Here is a 10,144-nt window from a genome sequence, read left to right as displayed (position 1 = left end):
CTAAGCCGAGGCGCTTCCGAAACGTTTCCGTAACGTTTTCCGTGAGGAATTTCGCAAAGGTTTCGACCATTCTTCGACGTTCTTCGTTCGTTCTTCATCGTTCTTCGATCTTCAACGGGTAAGTACCTTGAACCAAGCTTTTCGATTCATTCTATGTACCCGTAGTGGTCCACATTGTGTTTCGTGCATTTTTATTCTCATTTTGTTTACTTTTTATACCCCCTCTTGACGTGCTTAAGCCATTTTACTTAAGTCATTCCTCGCTTAACTTAAAAATAAAATAAATTTCCACCGAACGTTTGAATTGTATTATCCGTTAACTTCGGTTAAAATGAATTCCGACCGTTCGGTCGTGCCGTAACCACGTTGGAAATAAAAAAAGAGGTAAAATAATAATATAATAATCAAAAAACATCTTTTAGTAAAATAAAGCGGCAAATCAATTGGACATTTTCTCTTTGGGATTTCTCATTCTTAATTGAATTGACTAATAACTAAGGTGAAACTAAGGCTAAAATCAACTCGCCTAGTCAAGCTCGTCCATAAAAAATAAGTTTTTGAAGTTTGTCATTTCAATTTCTTACTAAGTAAAATGGATCATTTTCAAGGTCCAACGCCTTAAAATGGTCACCTCTTAAAGTAAAAAAGAATCACTTGATAAGAAAGAACTACGTAGGTCTGATTTCCTCATCGCAAATTGAGGAATACGTAGGAGCAAAGGGAAACACCCTTGTCGACCACAAAAAAGGAAAAATATAAAAAGGGTATAAAGGATATAAGGACATAAAATGGAACGTAAAAATCAAAGTCATGTTTGCACATTAGATTAAAGGCTGCCGTCCCTTGGGACGGACGTGTGGGGTGCTAATACCTTCCCCGTGCGTAAATACAACTCCCGAACCTTTCACTTAAAAGTTCGTAGATCACGTCTTTTCCGGTTTTTCCGACGTTTTCCTCAAATAAACGTTGGTGGCGACTCCGTGCGTATTCTTTTCGTGGAACACGCATCCCGCGAGTCACGCGTCGCCCTCCCGCCGAAGGGTAGGTTGCGACAATATATATATATCCTATTTTGCTGATAAAAAAATGCTAATCAATATATACTATTTGGATAATTCCCTAAAAGAGGATATATCTATATATATAGAAAAGTTTATCTAAATAGGCCCATAAATGTAACCACTTATGTGTGTTTTATTCTATTCATCATATAAGGGGGAGCATCCTAACTAATATGTATGTCTATGAAAAAGGGATATTAGGTGCTAATCGGGACAAGATTTTTTTCTAATGCGTCCAAGAAACAACCAAAAAAAGCTAATTAAAGGGGGAGTATTGTCAGTAATTACAATGTTCAAGTTCAACAATATTGAAACAACCAAAAACAAAATAAGGCAAGCATACCTAATTAAAGGGGGAGCATTGATTTGCAGGCAATGATTGTACAGTCTAAATTAAAATACCCTAAATTAAAATACCCTAATTTCAAAAAAAGCTCACAATGTATCAAATATTTGGTATTTTTTCAATTAAAATGAAACTGTTACTTTTACGGATCAAGTGATCCGTAAACTGTTTGTTAGTATTTATGGATCACCTAATGCGTAAGCCTCTTACGGATCAAGTTGATCTGTAAGAGACTTACGAATCAAGTTGATCCGTAAACTACTAACAAACAGTTTATGGATCACTTGATCCGTAAGCCTCTTCCGGATCCACTTGATCCGTAAGAGGCTTACGGATCATGTGATCCGTAAACAGCCTAGCAACTTCCCGATAGCGGTTCCACCATCGCCGGCAACAATGGGGGAAGAAGTAGAAACGCGAAGGAGAAACGTACCTCGAAGAAGAAGCAGAAACTCAAAGAAGAAGCAAAAACGCGAAGAAGAAGCTTTCCACTTGATCCCGACAACAATGGCGGCAACGAAGATGAAGAAGCAGAAACGCGAAGAATAAGCCTTCACTTGGGAAGAAGATGCAGAATCGCGGCGTGAAGAAGAAGAACGAAGAAGATGCATAATCTCGAAGAAGAAGCAGAAGAATGAAGAAGCAGAAGCAGAACCGTCCGAGGAAGAAAGAAGAAGAAGCAGGCGCGATAGAGAGAGAGAGGCGAGAGTTATTTTTTTAAAAAATTCCTGAGGGGCTTTTAAGTCTTTTCCCACAAATTGCTGGGTGCACCTAGCAACACTCTTCACTAGTTCGGGTTTGCTTTTATTGCTTTTCGTTAAAAAATATCTCACGTGCATATGGCTCTTGTAGTCACGTGAGTTTATAAATTTTTTTTATATGGAAAGGCACAAACTAAATTGCAAGTTTTTATTAAGGCCAGCAACATACTAAATGTTTTTATTTTTAAAATAAGAAAATTAAAGACGACATTAAATGAAATTATTTCATTTATAATAATTATAAATAAATTCTAGTAATACACTAAATTTTAATCAATTAATTAGAAAACATGCATGTAAAGAAGTGTGTTATGAGGACTTTTTTTATTTTAACATAGAGATGAAAATCAAAATAGTTAGAAATTAACTATAAAAAACTGATTTATATATATATATATATATATATATATATATATATATATATATATAATTTCTGTATTTTATATGGCATTGCAAAGAAGTCAGGTGAATCTCAGTTTGCTTTGTGAACTCAATGACACTAAATTAACATACACAATATAGCGTAAGGTGGAAGTAGTCCTCAAAAGGCATGCTATTGCTATATAGTATATACTCTATGAATCTTACCTTCATCATCAAAAACCTCAATGTGATAATGGATATAAGAGCATTCCTCTTTTGCATAAGAGCATTGAGTGCAATATGTGACAACGACTTTCCTTTTGAAGCTATAAGAATTTGGAGCTTTTCAAGATCAAAGTTGGGTAGTGCATTGAGTGCAGTCTGTGACAATGAATTTCCCTTTCAAGAATTTAGGTGCATTGAGTGCAGTAAAATAAGAAAGAGTAATGTGTTATTTTTATGTTTCAACCTACATAACAGCAAAACCCATCCAATCAGGCTGTAGAAATTTTAAATAACAAGGGTCTGTTTGGCAGAACTTGTTTACAACTTATTAAGGCTTATCTTCTGACATAATCACTTGTGTGAGTATTCAGGAGAACTTATGAATATAGCTAATAATGTGTCCTTAAATTATTTTCAGCTTATTTCAATAAAGTCTCAAAGATAGCTTATAAAAACAACTTGCAGCTTATATGAAAATTGTTAATCCTATTTTCTTTTCAATTGCAGCTTATAAAAACAACTTACAGCTTACATGATAAGCACTTCAACAAGTACTTAGTTTTTATTTTTATTTTTTTATAGGCTTCAATAAGTACTTAATAACTTGTTTACCGAAACACACCCTAAGAAATAATTTAGTCATTGCATCTTACTTGAGCTGAGATGATGATTTATCTACATATCTGCTTTCCCTTAGACATTGGCTCTCCATCATCAACTTCATCCTTATCCAATCCAGCAAGATCAATAAGGTTGATTCTGCTAGTTTTTGAGATATTGAAACCCTTTGTGGTTCCCTGCAACATCAGTTTAAAAAAATCATGTTTAGCAATAGAACTAACAGAGAAAATATAAACCTGGCTTGAATCTTAGGAAAACAACAATTTCCATACACAACTGCTGGTAATGTTAGGTAGAATTACAAAATTTGACAGTACCTTACACAAAGACTCAATGACAAATGTGAAAATTATATGTGATTTTGAGCTATTAGAATTTAAGCTCATTGCTTCGTTTCTCCTTGAAAGGCCCTACAACATACATAAACAACTCAACTTAGCTGATAAAGATTAAAAATGTGATTCACAATGCATGCCACATATTAAGCTCAAAATTTAAGTGAGATTCACAAATCAAGAACACTAACAAGGAAAAAAAGAAAATCTTACACAGTAGTTTCTTGGCCTCCTCCTAGAGTTTCGGTGCTAACAAAGAACTCAGCGGGTTTCCCTACAAGCTTATGCTCCTACCATAAGTGCCTCGTGGAGTCAAAGAAAGCCTTCATTTGCACCGCCATCGACCCGTACCTCATCGGAAACCCAAACAGTACCCCATCGGCGGCCGTCAACTCCGCCATTGTTATCTCTGGTATGGCGTCATCCTTGGGCGACGCCCTCATCTGATTTAGCACCTCAATCGGCAATGTCTCCAAAACCCTATACAGAACCCCTTCCACACCTTCCACTCTGTCCATGTCGTTCTTCAACCTCTTCGCCATCCCCCCATGCCGCCTGAGAGAGACGACCACGACGACGACGCTGCTTTACGTGCTGGCACTGGCGTGTAAGGTTCACGCGCGCGGGCATTGTCTGGAGGCGACATCAGTGGCAGCATGGGGGTTGTGGTGACATCGGTGGGAGTGGGAGCATCGCCAGCTTCTGAACCCTTAATTGGGGCTGAGTATCATGAGTCGTTGTGACCTAAATTGGGGCTGAGCTCGCAAGTCAATAATAAAAAGTAAATCAATAACCAAACAAAGACGAGTTTTATTTAAAACCCGTCTTTGTATAAAAGCAAAAATTTACAACTTTGCCATTGGTTAAACCTTTACACATTATTTAAAGACGGTCAACTACAAACGTCGTTGTTATGTTCGCATTTATTACAAAAATGCCACCGCCAATCATTCTAAGATGGTTGTTTAGAACTGTCTTAGAATCACCGATGTAGATTCTGCCTTTTTTAGTAGTGCAACTTCGCGACTCGAACTGGCACTTCGTGAAGAACGACATTGATCTCACTTCGAAGAAACCAGGTTACTGAGTTAATAAGTTTGTTAGGTTAATTAAGCTTATTTTAAGGTTCTTTTAGTTTAAGCTTCAAAGATATAGGGTGGTTTGTCAAGCAAGGTTGCGGGTTCCATAATTTGTTTTCACATGCTTGTTTTAAGCTTTCGTATGTAATTAAGGGCATTTGTGGGCTAATTTGCTTGTGAAAACCTTATTAAGCCAATCAATCTGTGTAGGAGAAACAAGGGCTGTGAAGTGTGAACAGTTATTTTGAATTCAATTAAAGGCTTCAACCCTTTTTATAATTTTTACAATTCACAAGAGCCATTACCTCATATTGGGCTTATGGACTTCCTCCAGATACTCGAGGTGCAATCCATTGATCATATACTTCAACCGAACCAAAGCCTTCCACAACAATATCTTTATCCTGTGTTCCAACTTCACTTCCATTTTGGGTGGAAATAGTCTTTGTCTCTGGATAAGAGTTCCCATTCTCAATTACTGGTTCAACTTTGGAATTATGTTGTCAAACCAGCAAGATGGAATTGGAAAGCAGGAAAATAGGGGGGAAAATTAAAAACTTTGACAGTGGCAACAAAAGTGGATAAGAATATAGATGAAGATGTTCTCATTGCAATTCTGTAGGCACAACTTCAAGTTGACATGCCTCTTACACTATGTATCTTGCAACAGCGCAAGGGGTCCAGCTCCAAAATCTAGTTGTGGATAAATCTAAAATTCAAATGGATCAAGTTGTCATTATAAAATAGACAGTTATGATTCTAGGAATCCCTTCTAAATTGTCAATTTTTAGAATTTGGTTATCACATCAAACTTGTTGTTTTTGCTTTTTTTTATAAGCAAATGTTAATTGTTAGTATTGTTAGGAGAGATTGTTAGTATTTTTTTTTTTTTGCTTCATGAAAGATGTTTTGTAACATAAAAAAAACACTTGTATTTACATCGCCATTTTGGCAATATATGTACAGGAAAAGGAGCAACAACCAGCATGACCGAAACCAAACTACCTGCAGAGGATAAACTTCTGAGGGTTTTCATTGGATTGGGAAACATAGCTCTTGCATGCACTTACGCTACTGTTATTTATGATATAATGGTAAAACACAGTTCACTTATTTTCCACTAATTTAGCAAACTAATAAAGAAAAATGTTATTTATACAACAGTTTATACTGTAATTTTTGTGTCTATTTTTTTCTTGTACATTATTTATTGTTATAACGATGAAAGAAAAATACAAAAATTTTATTATATAAATTTCTATTTGAATTGTTGTATATATATCATATTTCATTAATAAAAGCTTAGCAAATAAAGAGATGCAAGCATCTCTAGCAAATTGGAATTATGACACTGAATCTGATTATTCCCTGCTTTGTTTAGGACACATTAAAGTCCCATCCATCAGAAAATAAACAAATGAAAAGGGCTAACGTGCTAGGGGTCACAGCAATGGCAATATTGTTCTTGCTATGCAGTGGCCTTGGCTATGCTGCTTTTGGTGATAACACACCTGGGAACATCTTGACTGGATTTACCGAACCCTTCTGGTTGGTTGCACTGGGGAACGGATTCATCGTAATCCACATGATTGGAGCATATCAGGTTCGATCCTTCTTTCACTGAAACATAATTAAGTTACTCATTTTTAATTTTGTTCTTGTAAAATATTTTTGTATTTAATTTGTAATTTACAGAAATATACGCTTTTAATCCGTATCATTATATTTCTGTTCTTGAATAATGACTTGATATAACGAGACTGTGTTACTTGTCAATAATCTGTTTATCATGTCACTGCGTAACGGATATTTTTTTTGAAGGGTGTTTACTATTCGATGGTAAAGATTGAATATATAATTCAAAATAATGACCTGATATAATGAGACCGTGTTACATGTCAATAATCTCCTTTATCTTGTCACTGCTTAACGGAACTTGATCTTACATTATTATAATTGTGCAATTTTGGTCTACCATGTCAATATATTCATGCTGATGTGTCACTCTATTGTACTCCCACATTAGTATTTCAGTTGAATATTAAATATAATACACAATTAAAGTAACAGGAGACCAAATTTGCAAAAAAAAAAAAAAGAAAGAGAAAACAAAGACGGAACCAAATCTGCTCTAACTTTTTCTTGTAGTGATTAAACTTAAAAATAACTATATGCTTAAGGACAAAAAATTTAAGTTTTCTTTCCGTCTGGAAGTTGATAGTGATATTAATATATGGTTGACTACTTGAGCATTGATGTCTAATATGTGTGAGAAATCAATATTTTGTTACAGGTGATGGGTCAACCATTCTTTCGTATAGTTGAAATAGGTACTAACATCGCCTGGCCAAATTCAGATTTCATTAACAAGGAATATCCATTCATTGATGGGTCAACCATTTTTAATTTTGTTCTTGTAAAATATTTTTTTTATTTAATTCGTAATTTATTGAAATATACGCTTTTAATATGTCTAATATGGTTGACTACTTGAGCATTGATGTCTATTATGTGTGAGAAATCAATATTTTGTTACAGGTGATGGGTCAACCACTTTTGATGGAACATTAAGTGTTTTCACTAATTAATGTTATTTTGATTATTACCTTCATCCACTAACATACCTTAACTATGATTCCTCATGTGAAAGAGCCTAAATTATCTAATTTCACCCCTAATCCTGTAAAAGCTATATCAAATAATTTGATTTAAGAATAAAAATGCATAAATAAGGCTAAAAATACCATTCTATCCCTAGACATGGATTACCTAGATGTCCTTTTCAAGTTCTTAGAGGATAAACATTTTCCAATGCATAAACCCTATAACACTATATGAGCATGGATGATCAAGCCATAAACATGATATTAAGCATAGAAAGGAGACAATAATATCAAAATAACATTAAATAGTTAGAATCATTACATCAAGAGTGTTTGGTAGTTGAGCTCCCAACAATGGGTGGTTTAGCCTCTCATTATCATGAGAGGCTTACTAATACAAAAGGAAAGCAAGAGATGTGGAAGAAAATGGAGGAAGGGGTCCCCAAGTGAATGGGTTTTCTCTCTTCTATTGTGCCCTAGCTTCTTATTTTGGTCCCCCAAAAGAACTACTTGATTTTTCCTTCTTTTTTCCTTTAAAACGCAGCACAATCGTGTTTTGCGATATTCACTACTACAATTTTTAGATTTAACATCGCACGGTTAACATCGGTTATTCACAAAACTGATGTTAACAAAAGCGCGGTGGCATTTTTGTAAATAATTAGACACAGTTAATATCGGTTTCAGAAAAACCAATGTTAAGTACTATATATTAACATCGGTTATTTAAATAACCGATGTTACTATGGAGTAGTTAACATCGGTTTTGGAAAAACCGATGTTGGTGTGTCGTTGTTAACATCGGTTTGGTAAAAACCGATGTTATGGAGTTGATTTTAACATCGGTTTTCTTAAAACCGATGTTACCTAGTTGTTTTTAACATCGGTTATTTTTAAAAAACCGATGTTGTTGTCATTATATATTAAAAATCTGATTCTGCAGAACCCGCGCGCTCGAACCTTATCGTTCTTCTTCTTTCTCCTTCTGCCCTAAGTTCGTCTTTGTCGCAAACTGGCCTGCACTTCTGTGACTGCAACCACATTGTGGAGTTCGTGTGTGTGAAGTTCGTCTCTGTCACTTATCGATTGAGGTACGTCCTTTCGTTTTAACATTAGGCGTTCCTCGTTTTAACATTTGCTCGCTTTCACAGGTCGAAGAAATCTAGGAAAGGAAAGAGTTCCGGAAAGGGTGGGAATCGATTTTGGAAGTACATTGTGGTTCGCCTTAAGACTCCCAGGGCGTTCTTCTTATTTCTCCTTCTGCCCTAAGTTCGTCTTTGTCACAAACTGGGCTGCTCTTCCGTGACTGCAACCATATTGTGGAGTTGGTCTTTGTGGAGTTCGTGTCTGCCACATATCGATTGAGGTACGTCCTTACGTTTTAACATTAGGCGTTCCTCGTTTTAGCATTTTTTCACTTTCGCAGGTCGAAGAAAACTACGAAAGGAAAAGGGGGGAAGCGATTTTGGAAGTCCATTGTGGTTGGCTTTAAGCCTCCCAGGGAAGCCATCAAAGGTATGTCTCTGTTGTCAAGTTATGTCTAAATATGAAAAAAATATAATGCTTGAAATGGAGTATGGGTGTGAGATGCCAAAGTATATTGATTGCTTGCTCTTGTAATATTTGCATTGTGGGGATATAGTGCTGGATTTGTTATGGGAAATTCTTTGATAAGCCTAAAACTCTATATGTCATCTTAAAACCTAAAACCTAATGTTGTGATTCTGCTGTGAGGATATGATAAATAGCCTGGGGTACCTTTCTGCTAGTGATTCCTGTTGATTAATCCACTTGTGTTTCCAGAATCTAATTTTCTCTCCATCTCCCACCTTCCACCTCATGTTATTTTGAATAACCATTCCCTATTGTGATTGATTAAAAGCGTGTTTTAGATCCCTCCACTAAACAAATTGCTTTGCTGAGTTTCCTGTTTCTTCAAGGTTCCTCCATCCACCATATTTCGATTTTAGAACTCTGGTCCACAGCTCACCATTTTCTTGCATTAATTGCCACTTCCATTTTCCAAGTAGTGCGAGGTTGAATGTTTCAATATCCTTGATGCCCAAGCCATCCTTTTCTTTTGGTAAGCATACTGATTTCCATTAAATCCATGCAATCCTTTTGTGAATTGCCTTCCTTCATAAAAAACTTCGCTGCAGCTTTAAAAATTGCCTTCTGAATTTCTTCGTCCATGAAAGGTGCCAGAAGCTCGTTATTCTGCTGTAGATTAACAGTTTGAAACCTGATTCCATCAATCTTGGGTCGCTGACCAATTAGTTCTTGGAACCTATGGAAGAAAAAGGATTTCACCTCTTCCTTCACCTTGTGTGGGTCGTCAGTCCATGAACCATCAATGAATACATCCCTGATAGAATTTCTATTTCGGTTAGCATTCATCAATAGGTGGAAAAAATCTGTGTTACAATCGCCTTCTTTTAACCATCTTCATCTGGATTTCTGCCTAAGTAAGGATTGATGGGCTTGGGCAGCAACCCAAAGAGAATCATGCAACTGCTTCCTCTCCAATTTTTCTTGCTCTGTTAACTGTCTATGCATTGAGTTCTCCTCCAGTTTATTTAAATCTGATTCCAGCTTTGTGACCTTTTTGAATGTATGTCAACAAACTTCTTCTTCCTCTATCATGAAGAATTCTTCTTCTTCTTCCACTCAGAGGAAGTGTGCTTTTGCTAGAAAGTGTGCTAGGCTGGTCAAAGAGCAAAGGGCTCGTTTCTACATCATGAGGCACTGTG

The 10,144-nt window shown here is 36.0% G+C and overlaps 1 protein-coding gene across 1 annotated transcript; it reads left to right on the top strand.

The window, feature by feature from the left end:
* The first annotated feature begins 5,750 nt into the window (after positions 1-5,750).
* LOC100791875 (amino acid permease 8) lies at positions 5,751-9,265 on the top strand. The gene is made up of 5 exons (XM_026125396.2): positions 5,751-5,885; positions 6,173-6,394; positions 7,085-7,182; positions 8,821-8,909; positions 9,198-9,265. The coding sequence occupies exons 1-5, from the start codon at positions 5,778-5,780 to the stop codon at positions 9,263-9,265; spliced, it is 585 nt and encodes a 194-aa protein (XP_025981181.1). The 5' UTR covers positions 5,751-5,777.
* The last annotated feature ends 879 nt before the right edge of the window (positions 9,266-10,144 follow it).

The sequence above is a fragment of the Glycine max genome, chromosome 14 (genome assembly GCF_000004515.6).
Source record: "Glycine max cultivar Williams 82 chromosome 14, Glycine_max_v4.0, whole genome shotgun sequence".
Classification (NCBI taxonomy): domain Eukaryota; kingdom Viridiplantae; phylum Streptophyta; class Magnoliopsida; order Fabales; family Fabaceae; genus Glycine; species Glycine max.
This window is presented reverse-complemented; position numbering and strand designations above follow the sequence as displayed.